General features: G+C 35.6%; 2 protein-coding genes across 2 annotated transcripts; one reads left to right on the top strand and one right to left on the bottom strand.

Annotated features, from left to right (window-relative positions):
- The first annotated feature begins 4,159 nt into the window (after window positions 1–4,159).
- On the top strand, window positions 4,160–9,273 carry LOC104909093 (PAP-specific phosphatase HAL2-like). The gene is made up of 4 exons (XM_010698288.4): window positions 4,160–4,711; window positions 5,783–6,467; window positions 7,605–7,954; window positions 8,936–9,273. The coding sequence occupies exons 1-3, from the start codon at window positions 4,342–4,344 to the stop codon at window positions 7,906–7,908; spliced, it is 1,359 nt and encodes a 452-aa protein (XP_010696590.1). The 5' UTR covers window positions 4,160–4,341; the 3' UTR covers window positions 7,909–7,954; window positions 8,936–9,273.
- Window positions 9,274–13,792: 4,519 nt separating this feature from the next.
- LOC104909092 (glycine-rich protein 2) lies at window positions 13,793–14,692 on the bottom strand. The gene has a single exon (XM_010698286.4). The coding sequence runs from the start codon at window positions 14,532–14,534 to the stop codon at window positions 14,106–14,108; it is 429 nt and encodes a 142-aa protein (XP_010696588.1). The 5' UTR covers window positions 14,535–14,692; the 3' UTR covers window positions 13,793–14,105.
- Between the last annotated feature and the right edge of the window lie 7,513 nt (window positions 14,693–22,205).

The raw sequence follows: 22,205 nt of genomic DNA, 5'->3' as shown, positions 1-22,205 counted from the left end.
CAGAACTTCTGTATGTAGTTTTCAATGATCTATACCATTCATTTTTATGGATTGTCGAAATTTATATGTTGAGAGTAATTAATATGGTAACATGAGTTCACATAGTAGTTGAGAAGAAAAGGAAATTGGTATTGCATGGCTTATTACTTGTAACTAGCTATTAAAAAACACGCCTATTGTGCGATGTGACGACTTGTCGTTGCCGACACTCCTATCACAAGACCAATCTAGGCCATCATAAGTTCACAACATCCCTCTCCAGAGCCCCTATTTTGTGCTTTTGATAAGCTTCAAACTCCATCGCTGTGAAATTAGGTAATATGACGAGACTAACGGGTTGAAATATCTTATAGGTTAACTTAATCTGAGTTAGTGGATTAGACACTTTGAAATATAGTATTATCACTATAGTTAGGTTTTGTATTATAAATATATAAAAGTTCATACATTAACATCATTAAGTTAAAATCAAAGGCATTTTTTGGATAAGTTGTTCTTTAAGTTTCCATTGATTTTAATTCATTTGCTTCAAGGTAAGAGCTTATAGGATGAATAGTTATGTGTTACAATTTTGCCTTGTACTATCTATTCTAATGTTTTAATAGTTAATAATCCCATGGATTTACCATTACATCTAAGAAGAGTAATATATCATTTTCCTATGACTTATCTTATCATTAATATTAGTAAAAGGGGTCTAATAATGTTACACATTGTTACAAAAGTAATTCTTTTGAATTATCGGAGTGGTAGTAGTACAGTGATATCAGTTTAATTTCAGGAGCGTATTAGAATTATTGCTTAGTTAATTAAATTATGAATAATTGAAGGAAATTAAAAATTATAATAAAATAATAAGGAGTGTTATTATGATCAATTCACCCTCTAATTCCATTTTAATCATACTTGTATAATAAAAACTATGCATATATATGACATATGAGTCATACATGTCGCACATGCTCAGTGTCGCCCCTGACATAAGTGAATATTATTATCAACAAGTTTATTACCTCCAGATATGCTTATCACTCTCCTTTCCCATTAGAGATGCATTGAAGATATAGTGTATGCATACACTATAACATAAAATTAGAGATTTTGATCATATTGCATTATGTTAATTTAGACCTCATATTAATGACTTTTGAACCAAAATGTAGAAAGGATGGCTTTGAATACATAGTTTCTCACATATAAACTAGTGAGTATGCCGGATGATGTCCCTTTTGGTTACTTTTCGTAATTTTTTTGTCAAGTGATGAAAAATTGACGTAGTGACATGATAATAACTGCATAATTTTTGAAAAATAAACTCTTAAAGTTCGGTGATGAAAGCAATAGCTTAACTTTTTACAAGGAATTGGAGTAAGAGTTTATATCTACAATAGTCTTGTTATTATCATAAAAAGGTTAGATATATAACTACTTGTGCAAATCTTTTAATGAGATATAATTATAAGACCTTATGATATTTTATTTTGAAATACTAAACAATGGTGTTATGTTGGATTAGTGGTTAAAGTTTCACTTTTTATTGCAAAGGTCATGTGTATGTTTAGTAACTACAAAACATTATTTTTTAAAATAAGGATTTGACTCGAAAATAAAGCATTTGCATTAGAGCCTTAAATGAGAGAGCCACGTGGTACACAAACTTTCTTAGGAAAATCTTTTAATATATTAATATAGATAGATGACTTTTAAAAATACATTTGGTTTTGTAAGAGACTGCCTAACTTTAAGTTAAAACTAATATTTGGGTTCGGGAGTTGTCCCGGGTTGGTATTGTTTTCCGAACTTGATATGCATTTTCTTTCCATTTCCATTAAAATATATTAAGGAAAACTCAACATTTAAAAGGTACAAATATAATAATGCTTTTTACTTAAAGTATGATTAAGAGTTGATTGAGATGGTAATTGTGTTATGTATAATAGCAAGAGGTCATGGGTTCAAATCTTGTTGCAAGCTAATTTTACTTTTATGGGAAATTCTATATGGTGGCCTTTTACTTTGCACTTTTCTATTTGGTGGCGAGGCAAAAAAAAATTATACCAAATGACATTCTACTTTAGCATATTATACATAGTGACCTTAATCCACTTAAAATATGACTAACCACCCAACTAAAAAAATTACTAACCTACCCCTAATTAGTTATCTTTTGAAAATCTCCCACCCCATCACCCTCCTCCCTCACCATGCTCCACCATCGCCAAGCCCCCAACTGGAACCGCAATTCAACCACAGCGAGCAATTGAAGTTTTAAGTCAGGATTTTTAATGCAAACTATATGACTCACAGTTTAATACTTACATCATTTATTTTTATAAAAGTTCAACGGATCAACTCAAGGAAATTCTCCTATTACTCAATATCAAGAGCAAAACAAGAGCTTCTACCTTTTTATAGTCCTCCATTAAAAGATAATTGTCACTATGATAGATTAATTTCTACCTTTTTAGATTCATGCTTACTGCCAGTATAAGTTCCATCATTAGATATATGAGATAGTGCATCTTTGATACTCCATGAACTTTTAAATGCCAAACAAAACATGGGAGCCTTCTCTCCTAATCCAAGTACGAATCTGGATCCTATCGACATCAAAGCTGGGCAAATCAGCAAGCTTAAGGTCAATGTGTCGCTGTTGGCATGGTGTTTCAGTTTTTGAAGGCGTTCTTCCGTCTTCTACATCTGCGCATTGAGTTTCTTGAATTCATCCAATAAACTAAGGGGCCGGGTAGATTAGTAATTTTCTTTATGAATGAAGAGTTAGCTATATCTTTAGTGGAATTGGTCACTATGTGTAATTAGATGAAGTTGGTGGTCACTTGGTATAAATCTTTTTTTGCCTTGCCACCAAATAGAAAAGTGTAAAGTAGAAGGTTACCATGTAGAATTTCCCTACTTTTATTAATTGACATTATGTACACATTGGACAATCCTAATGGAGTAACAGAGGTGTCACGTGGTGTATATACATTATCACGCACACTTTTAAATATATTACACGGTCCAAGCTTAATATTAAAAAAAGAACATGCCATCTTTTTTTTTAAATATAGTGACTACTTTAATCTATTTAAGGACCAATTTAATCTATTTCGTGACCAATTTAATCTATTCATAAGTGACATTCTTTAACCCATTTAGTGACTAGTTTAATCCATTCGGTAAGACTATCAAGTTATTTTTTGAAATTGTCTGTTTTAGTTCGACAATCAAGAAAACAAAGGAAGAAGAAGAGAAGGCATGACTGAAGTAGTGCTGGGTTAGAGTGAAATGAGATGGACTTGCTAGAAAAATTCAATCTTGAATTCGTCTAAATTTATGCTAAAATTAGACCGCTTATGCTAATAATTTACGAAAGAAATATAGGACGTTGGTAAATTAAAACTTTTATTTATAAAGGTAAGATGAAACAAGATTAGGAGACCCTTCGCACGAGGGGAACTCCTAACGCATCATTTACAAGGATAGAGTGTAAGGCAGAATTATTACAAGGATCTATTTCGAAAGAGAAATCAACTAAATGCCTTATATTAGCTATCCAATCTGCTGTCTTATTTGCTTGTCCGTAGATGTGGCGGATATTTCAAATGCCTTATTTGTTTTGATGTCGTGGATGATGTGTGCTATTTGCCGGGGGGGGGGGCTTTTAACAACATTAATAACAAGCAAGTTGTCTCCTTCTATATGTGAATTTAGGATCTTCTCTTGAATGGCTAAGATGATACTTTGATGTAGTGCGGTTGCCTCGGCAATGAAGACTTGAGTATTTTCCATACGGTAGGTGGAGGCTATATATAAAATTCCTTTGTGATCATTGATCACTGATGATAACACCAGCTGTCGTTGAGTTTCCACGAATTGAACTGTCAAAGTCGAGTCTGAATGAGCATATGGGAGATGACTCCCAAGCAACGAGATTAAAAAAGCTAATAATTAGAGGAGGATAGATGGTGGTAAAATTAAAACGGGATATAGTAATAAATAGAAATAATACCCAGTAAAAACTACTAAACGATGAAATTCCCTTACTCCGTTACCCGTTACCCGTTACCCCCGCTCCCAAACAGGCATAATAAATTAATAACCGCATAAGTCGTAACTCGTAACATGAAAATTTCTATCTACATAATCATAAACATAATTGATACTTGATAGACATCGCAGGCAGCCTTTCTTTCGAAATCAAAGCACGCAGTCACAGACCCACAGACATACTAGTCCACAAACCACAGCATAGTTTTAAATTCTCCTCTATACATCATCTGATAGTGATAATCATCACTGCAAAAGTGGAACCGTGGAAGATCACCATCCATAATTTAAATGCCTGTATCATATCGTTTAACCTTTTCTTCTTATCTACCATCTTCTTTAACAAGTACCCAGAAAACCCAATTCACATTTAAACATGTAAAACACAGTTTCCTCTTCTTCTCTCCTCCTAAAACTTACCCCATCTTTATTTCTCTCTCCAAAATCAACTGTATTAGGTCTTCAATTATGGAGGATTTTGCCCAATTCAACCCCACAATTTTTGAGTCAACCAAAGATAATTATTCCAATGAATTGGATGTTGCTGTTAAAGCTGTTCAAATGGCTTGTTCTTTGTGTCAAAGGGTGCAAAAGAGTTTGCTTTCTAAGTCTACTTCTCTTGTTCAATCTAAGGATGACAATTCTCTTGTCACAATTGCAGGTAACTTTTTCAATTTTTCGGACATTGCTTCCTGTTTTCTCCAAATTGCTTACACCTTTTTTAATGGGTATTTGTTTTCATTGAATTCTTGGTTGGATAATGACTAAATGTAAACTTTTGTCGAGTAATTGATTTTTTCTTCTTCTTTCTGGAAACTGATATAAAATTGTAGTTGGGGATTATGTTTTCTTGTTTGTTTGTAGTACATTGATAACATTACCTACTTCATTCTTTGTGCTGTCAAATAGAACAGTTGATTGCCCTTGTTAACTAAGAAAATGACTTATATGATTGAAGTTTTGTGCTTTTAGCTTGATCATTTTTATCGCATTAGAAGGCAGAAGTATATTGTTTATGATGAGGAAAGAAAACTAGGCGGACTACTACTGATATATGTTACCTGCTTTGCAAGGCAACATATCAAAAAATATGTTTGGATATTGTGGTTTAGAGCTGAATTGACAATAATTTCTGATGATTTGGTCATTTGTGTTTTTTTTCCATTCAATATTGGCTCTATTGTTTTCTTAAAAATATTACTTCTCAAACTTAGTTACAACTTACAACCTTTAACTTGAAAGAAAATGCTGGATGTACAAAAAGTTTGTAGCATGAAAGAGATGCTTGAATAGACTGCGGGGACCTTGTGGCTTCCTGTATGTGAATTCTTGAAGTAGAACTTGGCTGGGGTTAACAAGCAATTTGGGAATGAGACCTATCTTTTTTTTTTTATGAACTTTTTTTCTTTTTGGTTGTTGGGTTGCAAACGTACAGTACGTCAATGTGTGAATTTATGAAGTAAAACTGTACTACCCAACTAGATTTTCTGGACTTTGTCACTGGAACATAAGTTTGGAGATCTTAAGGTCTTTTAGCTGAAGTATTTTACTGTAGGAACAATGATAGCACATTTAAGTTGTGCAATGTGTCAATATCCGTTACATCTTTAATTGAGTTTTCCTGACTGCAATGAATTTCTCGAAAATCATTCATTTGCTCTATAACACGACCTTCGTTCTATAACGGGCTCTGTATAATTTAGTTCATTGTGCATTTGTTCTATGTAATCAGATTGGAGTGTCCAAGCTACTGTCAGCTGGGTACTAACTGAATCGTTTGGCAGTAATAATGTCTCGATTGTAGCGGAAGAAGATGTTGAAACTCTCTCAAAGCCTGAGGCAAGTGGCCTCTTGGAATCTGTAGTACAAACTGTTAATGAGTGTTTATCTGAAGCACCTCAATTTGGAATTAAAGGTCCAATAATACCCCTAAAGAAAGCAGAAGTTCTTGAGGCAATTAGGCAATGCAATTTCAATGGTGGTCCTAGTGGTAGATTTTGGGTATTGGATCCTGTTGATGGCACACTAGGTTTTGTACGAGGAGACCAATATGCTGTTGCTCTAGCATTGGTTGAGGACGGAGAAGTTGTGCTTGGAGTCTTAGGTTGCCCTAATTACCCGCTAAGGAAGGAGTGGCTATCGTATCACCATCGTTACTATAGGATCATATCCAAGCTAACCCCACCAACTTCTATATCTTGGGATAAAGGTTTTGTATTATATGCTAAAAAAGGTAGTGGTAAAGCTTGGATGCAGCCATTAATTCCATCAAATAACTTGGTTTGGTTAAAATCTCCCAGACCTGTTTATGTGTCTTCCATTGAAGATCCTGGCCAGGCTACTTTCTGTGAGCCTGTTGAAAGGGCAAATTCAAGTCATTCTTTCACCGCCGGACTTGCTCACAGCGTCGGAGTTAGGTGCATCTCTCTTTTTTCTAATGGAGTTCGTAAAGCTTGTTCCTTGTCCAACTTTTATCTCCCTTAGTTTCTTATTTAATTTGATGCTAATTGTGGTAGCGTTTAGTTGGCGGAGTTTCAACTGAACTACTTATTCAATCTCTACTTCTCCAAAGGAGATATTTTCTTCCCAAATTAAAGGAGGAAATTTTCCCTTTCTGATGTGTGAGAGCTGACCCTATGATGATAATGTGGTGGGACAGGATCATAGTCTTAATAAAGACTGGCCTTATATGCACGACATGCGTGGGATATCATAAGAAAGTTAAATTAATTGCATTAATTACATCTAATAACTTGATATAATATTAATAAGCATAATGATATTATTCCAGACCTGAAAGATGTAGAGAGAAATTTTTCCCAGCATAGTAGACTCGGCTAATAATGTAGTAAAAGAAAGGAATAACTGGCCTATATGACACCAACTATGGTGTGGTGCTGGGAGCAACACCAACTAAAAAGAGCATAGAAACAGCACCAAATACAATGTTGGGTGCCCTGAGTAACATATTGCTACATATTCGACCAAATTCCCATCTGTCTAGCCACATTCAAAATCCTTTATCCCCCCCCCTCTTGCTCCCTATCACTGCTTTGTCGTCAGCGAAACCTAGAAATATTTACTTCCTCCATTCTTTTTTAAATGAAACGCTTGCTTTTTCACGCAACTCAACGCGCTTCTTTAATCATTAATATCTTTAGTTGTGTACACGTAAAAAGTATATAAAAGTTTTAATTTGATAGTATGCATTGAGACGAATCTAACAAGATCTCGCTCGACTATGTTTTTCTTTATATAATGGCGATAAATTAGAGTCAAAATTGATCAATAAATAGTGTCATTTCACCCAATGTTTCATTTAAAACATAACGGAGGAAGTAGTAAAATTGGTGGAATTTTGTGACGATGTCATTGAACGCAGCCAATATTATAGTTTGTGTTGTTTGTGGACTCTTTTGTTTGGTGCTACTCCCTGCACCCCAAACCATGGTGTGATATTGGCCAATTTTTCCTAAAGAATCGGGAAAATTCACTCTCATAATCTCTTTGTCAAGTTATAAAAAGTTGTTTACTAGTATATTCTACTGCTACAGGAAGGAACCATTACGTGTGTACAGCATGGTCAAGTATGCTGCCGTAGCTCGTGGGGATGCAGAGATATTCATGAAGTTTGCACGGTCTGGCTATAAGGAGAAGATATGGGATCATGCAGCTGGCACTGTTATCATACAGGAGGCAGGCGGTGTGGTGACAGATGCAGGAGGGAATCCCTTAGACTTCTCGAATGGTATTTATTTAGAAGGTCTAGACCGTGGTATAATTGCTTGTGCTGGTGTCCAACTGCATGAGAAAATTGTCCGAGCTGTGGATGCTAGTTGGGATTCCTCGTGTTTGTGACTTACCAAGCAACAGAGACCAAAAGAAGTCTGGAACTTTTTGCTGGGTAAGTGAAGTAGTTTTTAACTAGTTAGCCTTTTAACGACTATTAAGAGATAATGAAGGACTGATGAGCATTTTGCTTAGGATTAAAATGATGATTAAGAGATACGAAGGACTGCAAAGCATTTTGTATGTCTTTTAATTGAAACCCCAGTTACGGTCTTGCTTGCAAGCTTTGATGTGTATTATGAGGAAGCCTTGAACTCAATAGATTCTAATTTTTTTGCATCTAATATGTATGCAAATGATTTGTTAAAAAATGGAAATATGGATGGTAGAGCTTGAAATATAAGTTAGTTGAAGCTAGGATTGGAGTAGCCACCAGTGCATTGTAGGGGATGGGTCAGATCTCATATGCCTGCAACGACACAAGGGGTAAATTGTCTTGACCCTTGATTGAAAAACCATCGATAATTAATTCACACAACTTGTAAGAAGCAGAAGATAGCGTAATGGATCATATAAGCTGTCTGATATAATCTGCAGTTGAAAAGTAGCTGAAAGTGACTCTTGAAAAGATCGTAGTAAACTTAGTTTCTTCTTCACAACTGCATGAGAGCAAGTCTCATTCTGGAATGCAAATAAAAAGCAACAATCCTCGCATGTTGGGTGGAGAATTGTTCTCCAAAGAGCCTGACCAATAGGAGTATAATTGTCAGCTCTAAAGCTCAGAATTTATATTGCTCCTGAAATCACATTAAATTTGATGCTTACCTTGTCATATTACTTATCAGTAATTGTACATTGGTCTTTATATTATATAAGTCATTTCTAGAAGCAGAAGCCTAAGGAACTTTGGGTGTTACTGTTTATGGTGAATTATATTGCCCTGGCCCCTATCTTGATCATATTATTACCATTCTCGAACTCAAGCATGATCACTTAGCTTGGTCTGTTTGTTTTAGTAGAAGAAATTCTTGTGATTGTGAGATGCAATGAAATAATACTTGTAATTGAAATTTAGAGTTGGCATTACAATTTACAGGGTAACAACAATAATGGTCAGTTCCATCTTCCAAGGAGTGTTATGAATTGACGAACAACATGCACTTGCACTTCCCAGGTTGCAGAATGCAGATGCTGTTACATCGTCACTTGTACGTAATTTAAATTCTATGCAGTATTGTTTGCTGCTCTCAACGGGTGAAATATATTGCGCAATATGCTTTAAATTAAAGATTTGCTTGTGATTTTGCTCTAACTATTACACTATTACTCTCTTCTCTTCGGCTTGTAAAATGACCATCTCTCATTACTATATTCATATCAACATAATTCTTTTTTAGAGAACTAACATAATGCAAGTTTTCTTTTTCTTCCTGACTTAGAGGAGTCATTTTTTTTTCCTGACTTTGCACTAATGTACTTCTGCTCCGTTTGAATACGAGTTAGTAAAAAGCCAAAAAAATAAATAAAAGTAGTTCAATTGGAAAAACGGCTACTCTAAATAATTATTTTTAGGCTAAAGTTGCTATCTTCAGTAGTGATTTTCATATGAACCAAGAAAAAGAATCACAATGTTATTGCGTAAAATTGAATTTCATTCTGATCCTAGATGATAATTACTTTTTGTGGGGTATTATTTAGGAAAATTATATCAAACCGATAGTTTTTCTCTTTCTATCAATTAATTTATTGGTTGTGTAATGTATCCGGGGCATATGTTAAGGACTTAAGGTGTAGGTACAATTTGTCTTTGATGCTGTCGATGCCGACTCAAAAGAAATCTTCGCTACACGTCTCAGTAATTTAGATGAAATTTTGTCATTTCATTTTATATATTATACATATGTTACTCAATTTTGGCTGTTTGGGGCAATTTTTGGACTCCGTGCCGTTTATATTGTTATCCCAAAACCTTTCTATGGGAGTCCATATGACTTGTAACGTACCCGTGTGTTTGGTACCATTTATGTTGCTTTAAAAAACCTCTAAATATCTCATTTATTCATTTGTCGTGCAACCCAAAATTACCCCGAAATCAATGTAAAAGCATTCATATATTCGTTCCAAGTCATTAGAGTCCTTTCTAATGATCTCTCATGTCCCTAGGAGGCATCCTGTGCCTTTCGGAGTCCGGACCCCGAAAAAGTCCCAAATCGTGTATTATAATTTGCAATTATGGCTATTTTGGCGGAAGCTTTGGACTCCTCCATGCCCAGTTTTATTTTTCACCTGAAACATTCATAGGGTGTTGACATTACTTATCATGTAGCACGGGTGCTTGGTACCATTTGTGTTGTCTCAAAAAGCCTTTAAAAACACATTTATCTATTTGTCGGACAACCCAAAAATACCCCGAAATGAACGTAAAATCATTCATATATTCGTTCCAAGCCATGAGCGTCTTTTCTAATGACTTCCCATGTCCATATGAAGCATCCCATGACATCCGAAACCCGGGCCCTAGGGAAGTCCGAAAGCGTTTTGTACTCCTCTGGGCCTAGTTATAATTTTCACCCTTAACCTTTCTACCAACATGACTTGTAATGTAGTCTGGCTACTTGGTACCATTTGCATTACCTCTAAAAACCTCCAAACACCCCTAATTCATTTCTCGTGCAATTCAAAATTACCCGAAATGAACGTGAAATCATTCTTATATTCGTTCAAAGCCATGAGAGTCCTTTCTAATGACCTCCCATGGCCCTAAGAGGCATCCCATGGTGTCCGGAGTCCGAGCCACAGGCAAGCCTGAAACCTTGTATTATAACCTTCAATTTTTGTTGTTTTAGAGAAATTTTTGGACTCCTCGGAGCTCAGTTATAATTTTCACCCGAAACCTTCATAGGGGTGCCAACATGACATGTAATGTAGTCTGATTGTTGGGTACCATTTACATTGCCTAAAAAAACCTCTAAATACCCCAAATTAATTCAATTCTTGTGCAACCCCAAATTACCTTGAAATGAAGGTGAAATCATTCATATATTCTTAAGCTATAAGAGTCCTTTCTAATGGCGTCCCACGTCCCTAGGAGGCATCCCATTTGCATTGCCAGAAAAAGACTCTAAACATCCCATTAATTTATCTCGAGCAACCCAAAATTACCCCGAAATGAACTTGAAAGCATTCATAAATTCGTTCAAAGCCATGGGAGTCCTTTCTAATGACCTCCCATGTCCCTAGCAAGTATCCCATGGCATCCGGAACGTGGGTCCCAGGAGAGTCTGAAAGTGTGTATTATAACCTTCAATTTTGGTTGTTTCGTGGGCATTTTGGACTCCTTCGAGCCCGGTCATACTTTTCTCACCACACCTTCCTAGATGCGCCAACATGACTTGTAACATAGCCTGATAGCTTGCTACCATTTGGATTGCCTTAAAAAGCCTCTGAACACCCCATTAATTCACTTTTCGTGCAACCCAAAATTATCCCAAAATGTTAACGACCGTACTGCATATGTTGAATTGAGAGCACTAAGACCGACTGTAGGATTAACCTTTGTTCTAGATATTTGACTAATTACATTGTTAATCGTATTTTGATAGGTTTTGAACTATAAACATGGTGAATCATTTCTCTAAATTCTTTTAATTTGATTTTCCTTATTTTCATTAGTTAATTCTTTCAATCCTAAATCCGTGACTTTCTTTAGTTTTTCCAAACTTGAAAGTCGAATTAAAATAACCATCTCCCTGTGAATTCAACCCTACTTACCCTACTATATTGTTAGAAGATTTGCTAGGATTTATCTTGGACATGTGTACGACAGCCTATCAAGTCTCGATCACATTTTTTTTCTATCGAAACCTTGTTAGGGGTTCCGATATGGCTTGTAACGTAGTCTAGGTACTTGGTGCCATTTGCATTGCCTCAAAAAGACTCTAAACACCCCCATTTAGTCATTTATGATGAAATCCAAATTTGTCCCGAAATGAACGTGAAAGCATTCATATATTTAGCTATGGGAGTCCTTTCTCGGGACCTCCCATGTCCCTACGAGGCAGCCCATTGCGCCCGAAGCCTGATCCCCGGAAAAGTCTGAAAGCGTGTATATAACCTTCAATTTTGGCTGTTTTGTGGGTATTTTCTAACTCCTATGGGCCCAATTATATGTTTCATCCGAAACCTTCTTAGGGGTGCAAACATGACTTGTAATGTAGCCTAATTTCTCGGTACAGTTGTGTTGCCTCAAAAACCCTCTAAACACCCCATTTAGTCATTTCTCATGCAACACAAAATTGCAACCGAAATGAACGTAGAAGCATTCATATATTCGTTCCATGCCATGGGAGTCCTTCCAAATGACCTTTAATGCCTCAAGGAGGCCTCCCAAAGCATCCGAAGCCAAGCTCCCGAAAAAGTCCGAAAGCGTGTATTATAACCTTCAATTTTGGTTATTTTGGGAACATTTTGGACTTCCCCGGGCCTGACCATATTTTTTTCTCAGAACTTTTCTAGGGGTGCCTACATGACTTGTAACGTAGCTCGGGTGCTCGGTACCAATTATGTTGCCTGAAAAAGCCTCTAAACACCGCATTTATAAATTTATTATGCAACCCAAAATTACACTAAAATGAACGTGAAAGCATTTTGATATGCATTCCAAGCCATGTAAGTCATTTTTAATGTCCTCCCTATCCGGCTATCCCTAGGAGGCATCCTATGGATTCTGGAGCCCGAGATATGTGAAAGTTCGAAAGCGTGTATGATAACCTTCAATTTTTGTGTTTTAGGGGCATTTTTGGACTCCTCTAATCTCAATTGTGCTTTTCACCCGAAACATTCCTACGAGATCCGACATGACTTGTAACGTAGCCCCGTTTATTGGTACCATTTGTGTTGCTTAAAAAAGCCTTTAAACACCACATTTACCCAATTCTCTTGTAACCCAAAATTACCCCGAAATGAACGTGAAATCATTCATATATTTGTTCCAAGCCATGTGAGTTCTTTCTAATGATCTCTCATGCCCCTAGGAGGCATCCCATGGATTACGGGGCCCGGTCGCCGGGATAGTCCGAAAGCGTGTATTATAACCTTCAATTTTGGCTGTTTTATTTGAAGGCATTTTGAATTCCTCTGGCCTTCGTCGTATTTTTCTTCCGAAACTTTCTCAGGCTGCCGATATGACTTATAACATAGCCCGAGTGCTTGGTACCGTTTGCGTTGCCTCAAAAAAACCTCTAAACACCCGTTTATTCATTTCTTGGGCATGCATGTACATTGATAACCTTCAATTTTGTCTGTTTGAAGGCATTTTGAATTCCTCCGGACCCGGTCACATTACATTAGATCACATCATACATTCAAATCAGATTTGTTCGATTTTAGTAAATTAAACGGTGAGTGAGAAACTGAGAACCCAATTTGGCCTAGAATTACCCCACTTGGCCACTTTAATTATCACAATGCAATATTGTTGTTATATACTTATATATACCTTGTTTCTTAATTGTAGCATTTGTAGGAGTGTCTACTTTACAATTCTATAAGCTTTCTCGATATTTGTGTGGGCGAACAATTTCAGTATGGAAAAGATGGGAAGGCATGTGGTAAAATTGAAGCACATGTAGTATAAATGCACAAGTTTGTCAATTGTTATAGGCTTCTTAGTGATTTAAAAAAAAAAATCAAAGGGGGTCAAAAAAATTAGTAGTAGTTACAAATTAGTAGTAGCCACTAAATGAAAACTCTTGAATTTGCACAATTTAGTCATAATTTGTTATTACGAACAACAAAATCATATTCATTTTAATAAAAAAAAAAAACTCAACTCAATTTATAACTCTAATTGACATTAATTTGCTCAACTCTCTCCACCAATAAATAGAAATAAAGTAAAATAAAAATAACTTGATAGTTTTGGTTCGCAGTTGATACTAAACAAAAGCCAAAATCAAGAGGAAAGGACCTCTATTTATTATACTAATACCATACATGATACACCATAGGAAGAGACATAGATAGGCACACAAACCACTAATATAAGTATAATACCACAATACATTACGTAATTATCACTAAAGTCCTACTATAGTTACTTGAGAAAGTAAAATAAGATAGGAGCTAGCACCACATATAAAATATATATTATAAAACCTGGAAATATATATGACATCACATACCAATTACCATTTATAGTAGACTAGCTAGAAGTAGTTATACATCACCAAATTAAAGATGAAAGATATTGAACCACTTAAAATTAATTAACAATAAGCAACACATTTCTTCTTGCAATCCATGGTGCACCCACCACCTCCTCCTCCCCCACCATAACCCTTTCCAGACCTACTGAAGGAGGTAAAGCACTTTGCAGGGCACATGAGCTTCTTCATATAACAAGGCCCCTTTTCTTTGCACACCATACTTGGCCTTATGGTCCCACTTTTTGAGTGGCCCCCACTTGGAGACCCATATCCATATCCATATCCGTATCCGCCTCCAAACATACCTGGGTCGTTGAACCCGGGTATTCCGAACCCGCCACCGGAACCGAAGAAGTCATCACCACCACCTTTGGCCTTGGTGCCCTTAGAAGTCGGGTAAGTTCGGGTTGCCCCACTTAGGGAAGAGATGGTGGTGATGATGACAAGTATGAAAATAAGGAAGGTGGTTTTTGTTACTTTGGTGTTCATGTTGTTGTTGGTTCTTGTTTAGCTTGATCTTTGTGATCTCTTAATAATGTGATATGAAGGTGAGAGAAGTGTGAGGATGTGCATATATACCTAATATAGGAGGTGAGAAAGCATTTATTATAGGGAGAGAGGGAAGAGAAAAGAGAAAATTGGTGAGGGACAGTTGAGTCACTTGAGTGTGTGTGGACAAAATAGTTAATATTCATTTTCTCTTGTTTATTTACTAACAGAAAAATATGAAATTCACAAATAAATAATTTCTCTGTTTTAAAATAAATAACACTTTTTTCAAAAAGCTCACATTAAAAAATACAATTATTTCACTAATTTATAATATAGAAAAAGTACATAATATATAATAGTTTATAGCTCCTATTTTCATCTACCAAACTTATATAACAATGATATTTTGAATAACTCTTTCTTCTAATATTACATCATTTAAAAATATAGAGCAAATAAACTATCAATACATGATAGAATGTAAAACTATTATGTTTAATGTTTTTGCGATATACTTTGCCTACTTAGAATCCTGACATGACATATATATCTTCTCTTATATGTTGATGATATTATTCTGTGCACTTCGTTTGATTCTCTTTGGGACTGTCTGATTAGTACTCTCGAAATGGAATTTCCCGTGTTTGATTTGAGCCTAGTTAGCTATTTCTTGGGAACCTGTTAGTCGTACTCGCTCCTTCATAAACGTTTTTATCATCTCATCAGAAATATGTACATGAAATATTGGAACGTGTAGACAATTAGGCATGCATAGGATCTTGTAAGCTTGCAGCGACTTCCGTCCACACCAATGCTAAACTTAGTGTTGACTCTTGTCTTCCTGTTTATGATCCCACTCATTATCGTAGTTTAGCAGGTGCCTTACAGTATCTTACATTTACTCGTCCTAATATAGCTTATGCAGTTCAGCAGGTTTGTTTATTCATGCATGATCCACATGAACCTCATTACAATGCATTGAAATGCATCATGCGTTATATTCGGGACATTATTGATCACAGTTTACACTTATATCCTACTACTCACTTGCACTTGATCACTTATACAGTTGCAGATTGGGGTGGTTGTCTTAATACTCGTCGTTCTACTTCACGTTATTATTGTTTTCTTGGTGACAACTAATTAATATCCTGGCAGTCTAAGAGAAAACCCACATTATCTAGACCTAGTGCAGAGGCAGAGTATAGAGGGCGTCGCAAATGTTGCTGCAGAAGCATCTTGGTTGCAAAATCTTATTTTGTAGTTACATAGTCCTTTTTGGCAGACAATCATTGTTCATTGTGATAATGTCAATGTTATTTATATTTTTCGCAATCCCGTACAAGTTATGACACTAACACCCCAAACATGTTGAGATGAATATTCATTTCGTTAGGAAAAAGGTTGCTATTGGTCACGTACGTGTTTTGCATGTTACTATTCGGTATCAGTTTGCGAACATATTCACAAAAGGACTTCCATGACAGTTATTTTTGGAGTTTAAGTCCAGTCTTAACGTTCGCCCTCCTCCTGCTATGGCTGCGGGGGTGTGATAGAATATAAAAATATTATGTTAAATATTTTTGTATTAGGATATACTTTGCCTACTTAGAATCCTAGTCTTGTTAGCTTTCTTATTATGCTTAAGATATGATTTAGGATGTAACATATATATTTGTGATCAATGCATTCACTACAATCAAGGGAGTTTTACCAAAATTAACAATATATTATACTACGTACTGTTACAAGTGATTCTAGTAAAATATTATGGGAAAATTCCTCATGTACCCCTGAGGTTTGGCGTAATTCCCAAATTACCCCCCACATTTGGGGAATTCCTCAGATACCCCTGAGGTTTGTGTTTGGGCTCAAAATACCCTTACTATGGACGGAATCCTAACCCCGTTACGTTTTCCTTCTTTCTCTCCCCAATTTTCTCTCTCCTCCCATTCCTCCAACCACTGCCAATCCCCCTCCCCCAGCCGGCGGCCCACAGTCGGCGACCACCACCCACTTCGGCGCTGGTGACCCTACCCTCTTCCCTTCGCCGGCCTGAATAGCAGCACCCCCGACTACTCACCCTCTTCCCTTCACCAGCCAGAACGGTAGCACCCCCGGATACCCCACCCTCTCCCTGCTTTCATCCACCCTCGACACCCCACCCTAGCCCTCCCTTTCCCTATTCTCGATTCCCCCACCCCACCCACCCCGACACCACCCCCTCCCCCTTTCCCCCTATCGAAAATGGCCCCCCTTCCGTGTCTTCCATCGTGAGTCGACCCCCTCCCCTTCCCCACCCAGATACGCCGCCCCCAAACCTTTAAACCCGCCCTCGAAACCACCGGAGGCTACTGTTCTAGTATTCTGGCCGGCGCCAACGTCGAGGGTAAGGGAATCGGGAATGTGGAAGGGAGGGGTTAGGGTCGCCGGCGGCCCGGCGCCGGAGTGAGGGAGGGGGGATTCGCAGTGGTTGGAGGAATGGGAGGAGAGAGAAAATTGGGGAGAGAAAGAAGGAAAACCTGTTAGGGTTCCGTCCATATTAAGGGTATTTTGAGCCCAAACACAAACCTCAGGGGTATCTGAGGAATTCCCCAAATGTGGGGGGTAATTTGGGAATTACGCCAAACCTCAGGGGTACTTGAGGAATTTTCCCAAATATTATCGAATGTATCAGAGTCATTTAGAAAACTAATATTATGTACATTTTCTTTTTAATCTACTACATCATGAATAAATATATTATTAGAGTCTGTTCTTTTCGGCATAAAACAGTTGAACTGAAATGAATAGTGATATGTGAGAGTAAAAGTATTGTCCAGTCCAGAGCTGAATTGAATTGAATTGAATTGAATGGAATTGAATTGAACTAAAAATAAGTTGGGGAGAACATGTCCTTATTCTTTAAGATTAATTTCTATATCTATTTTCTTCTTAAGTGCGAGGTAATCAATTCGATTCAATGCATAACATTTTCTTATATTTCAAACAACTGTCTAGTTTATTCTCCTAACATCATATGGTAGTAAATATGGTAATAAAATATAGGTGAAAATTTAACTAACAAAATACAACGATTGATTAGAGTATGAGATGAGGGGACTTTTTTTAATAATCATTCAGATTATAGATAGAAATATTCGTTAAAACTGGTCATAAATATTCCTAGATTTTTACACAAGAATTAAAAAATACTTGTTGAGATATATGTAGACCATGCATGGGACAAATTTGGTATGGGAGTGAGATTAATTAAAAAGGAGTAGGTTGGATGACATTAATGATGGTTGTAAAGAGCACTTGCAATTGTGGTAATCTCAGCAGACAGTTGCTTTGATTGCAGTGGAAAATCAAAATTTTCTTCCTATGGGTCCCCATCGTGGATAAAAAGCTACTAAATTGATTGAGCTCACTATCTTTAATCCAGAATCGAAAATTAGTGGAAACACTTTGGTGGTACACGTACACTTGGAGCCTCTTCGGTCAAAGTAGGTTATAAAGTTGGTAGTCTATATATATTAATGGTTGTCACATTGTAACTTTGCAACAATCACGAAGACTTTAATTTAATTTGTCTATCCGCTAACAAGTACAAATACTTAATAGTAATAAAATAAAAGTTGAAAATAAGCTAGGTAAATATAACAGACACATATATATGGATATGATACCAAACTTGAAATCATCTCTTACACTTTTTTTCCCTCATAGATAGAATGATAATTCACATAATCCTCTTACACAATGCAAAAATAATTAAAGCCTTAAACATTACTTCCTCTCACCATAAAATAATTTTTTTTTCATATTCTATTATTTGTCTATAAAAATGGGATGCATTATCTTGTGGTCATTTATATTCACTATTATTACATTTGTTAGTTTCAAATATCCCTCTGTCTCGATCATAATATAGTGCTCACTTCTCATTTTTCACGAGAATTAAGTTAAATGGAAGGAGTTGTAAGATTTCCCAAAAACATAAATTTATGTAAGTATTTTTCGATACTTTTATCTTTGAGCTAGTTTTTTATTTTATTTTTTATCTAAATAAATTTAAAATTAATAAATATTCCTTCGAATGGTTTAAAATAAAAATAAGGACACATATTTTGAAAGAAATATACGTGTAATTTAAAAACTAGGTACAACATTTTGACACATCCAAAAAGAAATGTGAACACTATATTATAAGACCGACCGATGGCGTAGTTTTGAAATTTAATGCATGAAGTCGATTACAAGACAAATAGAAAATTAATGAATATTATCTTCCACCAAAAATATTAGTTCATTTTTTATTGGACCTCTTCTTGTCAGTGTCATCATAATTCGTAATCAAGGCGCTTTGAAGTCAAAACGATCTGTATAAGACAACATTCTTAGGCGACTGGTTAATGTTTGTAGGCACTCCTTGGGCCTTCCTTGGCCCCTATCTCCTGCTTAAATATTTCTATGATTATGAAGATCCTCTTTTAATGTAGTACATTGCTTTCTATGAAAAAGTTTCAACGACATGTTGAAATTTTGACATAAATTTGACAATTATGACATAAATTTGACAATTATATTTCCACCTAGCTCTAATAAAAAAATTCACAAAACTAATAAGTAGTCCATAATTCTTTTATTCCAATCGAAAAATTTGCCAATAAATCACTGAAAAAACATAATTTGAAATGTATTTTTAAAAATAAATGTATATTTAAAAGATATTTATTATACTATTAGTAATATGAAATAAATTAAAAGGGATAATAATGGACTTAAGTGTAGCCTATTTGTGAGTTCTGGTATCTTTTCAACCTTATAGACTCTAGGAAGGTTCACTCTATTTTTTGTTTATAGGTGCAGCATGCATGCCGGCGTGCAAATAAACTCCCAATTCTTTTCCATTTCTCACAAATTTCGTCGACGATTTGATGTAGCCCCATTGCTCCAAGGTCCCCAATCCCTAGTTGCATACTTGCATTAGGGTTTAAGTAACTAGTTGACATATCATGAAAGGTGAAGAATCAAACTTCTAAATCTTACGCTCACATATCGCATCTATGCCACTTATTTTAGTAAATGTAAGATCTCATATATATTGTGCACATACGGGTGGTCTCATATTGAAAAGAGGAGAGAGCAAAAGTACTCCAATATAAGCTATTCCGATCCTATTATTGTTAATTGATTTTAGTATGGAACCTCCTTTAGGATTGTAAGTGGATCAAATTTTCCTACTCCTATTGAGTTGTCCAAACTCATTTTCACTTCTATCAAATTCATCATGATATCAGAGGATTATTAATGTGTACCTTACCATTGTGCTCTTATTCTAAGGACACTCACATGTTAGGAGTGTTGAACCCTGTATATGTTTTGCACATGTGAGTTGTCCTACATTGGGAAAAGAGGAGAGAAAGTACCACAATATAAGCTAGATGAACTACTCCTATTATTGCCAATTGGTTTTATTATGGAACTTCCTTTTGTATTGGATTGCTTAGGCCCATTTTCACTTCTATCAAATTTATTAATAAATCCTTAAGACACAAAACTTAAGTTTGATGTGGTATTGCATTGATGAACTCTTTATCATTTTTCTCCATCATTGAAACTCAAAAATAGATGCATTTATTTCCTATAGGATAACAAATCAAACCTTTCGTGGGATGAAAGAGATTTTCTATGAGGTTGTATGTAACGCTAATGCAAAACTAACGAAAAATTGAGATCGTCTTTATATATTATCAGATTTGTGATTATTTTGTTTCATATATGACCCAAACTTGATACTATTCTTGTTAAATTTTCTTTTTATACGAACGAATTGCATAATTAATTTTAATTACCTCCTCCATTCTTTTTTGTTCTATCTAATTTAGTAAATTTAAAGAACAAAAAATTACAAAGTGAAATAGAAGTAAATAACACAAAGGAAAATCAGTCCTTGATCTTTGTAGTACCTAAATATATATGTTCCACTGTAAGTTGGAAGATAAAACTTATCTATACAAATATATTAAAAGGCTTGCATAACGTCTTAACCACTAGACTAAGTTGTATTAGTGTTATTATGATAAAGTATATAAGAATTGTGACTTGAATGGTGCCTTGAAGGTGTTTGGTAGAATGCGTGAAGAAGGAATGACATAAGGCTGACTTTGAATGCACATATCACTCAATCTATAAATGGCTTTGATGTGATTCAAATTGAAAGTGATAGCTTGTTCCAAGAGCTTTCCAACGATAGGTCATATTCCCAATTCCGCTGAGAAACGAGAAAGTTATGATCGTTTTACGAAGAGCTGACGAGCGAGAGCTGACCGCGACTCGCGGCGGGCACCGAGACACGCAGTCAATTCCTCGACTCGCGGTTCTGTGGATAGATTGCGACTCGTGTTTTCATTAATTGTTATTAGACGAGTTAAATTTCCGATTTACCCTAGGTCGTTTATTCGACTAAGATAGCCTATATAACATCTGTAACTCTGTATTCCTTAGGTTATCATCATCATCATCAATAAAATATTCTCTCTCTGCCGTGGACGTAGCCAAATTGGTGAACCACGTAATTCTGGTGTCTGTTTTTATTGCTTTTGAATTCGTTATTTGATTCTCTCTCACATCCGTTATAACAAAGTATTATATTAATAAATAATTTTTTTTTTACACGGGTATAGTCCGAGCCTAATAACTAGTTAGATATACTAAAATTAAGAGATTAAGGCTCCATTTGATAGGACGTAAAACGTTTTCCCGGAAAACTGTTTTCCTTTATTTTCAGTTTTACATTGTTTGGTTGGCAAAAGAGTGTAAAACCATTTTTCCTTGGGGTAAAATTACTCTCCCAATGATGGAAAACCATTTTCCTTTCAAAAGGAAGGGAAAATTATTTTCCTTATCTCTCTTGTACACTCCTCTCACTACCTCCTTACTTTCCCTTTCATTTCATCATTTTTCTTACATCGAACCAAACAACGAAAAACTAATTTTGGAATTGTGTTTTTCATTGTAAATTGTTTTCCATGAAAATCATTTTACACTGAAAATGTTTTACGTCCTACCAAACGGAGCCTAAGATCATGTGAAGTGGTTTGCCAGCATTTATTCCAAATACGTTTTTCTCTCTGGAATTCCGCGTCAAATTGTATGTACCCCCACGGCCCCACCCCATGTTTGATGTATGCAAAATTTCGTGTTTTCATAGTCTATGATTCCAATAAATGCTCGTAGGGTTATGTCCACATGCCGATCCTTACATGTTTGATGAACAATTGAACAGCATATGAAGTGTTAAAGTGTATATATCTTGACTTTTCCTTTATATCATTATTATTATTTTTTTTTTTGACAGAATTATATCATTATTATTGTATGTCTATGGTGTATCATATAAACTCTTCATATATCTCCTTGAGTTTCTCGTTACCGATGAAAGATTCACATATAGATATAATAACGAGATGGCCGTACTATTACGGTACTTTACATGGTGAATTTTGAGAAAGTTTCTTGTGGTGCATGACATATGTAAATTCCATTAGTATGTATACAAGAAAGTATTTTGCTTGGTGGAGGTCGTCTCGTAATAGGGAAATCTGTATTTTGTTTTGAGTTTTTTTTTTTTTTCAGAAACAACCTTTCAAAAGTGTCATTCTGTGAGAAACAACCTTATAA

This window comes from Beta vulgaris, chromosome 8, assembly GCF_026745355.1.
Source record: "Beta vulgaris subsp. vulgaris cultivar EL10 chromosome 8, EL10.2, whole genome shotgun sequence".
In the NCBI taxonomy this organism is placed as follows: Eukaryota; Viridiplantae; Streptophyta; class Magnoliopsida; order Caryophyllales; family Amaranthaceae; genus Beta; species Beta vulgaris.
The sequence above is the reverse complement of the archived record's forward strand: the minus strand, read 5'-3'. Positions and strand labels throughout refer to the sequence as shown.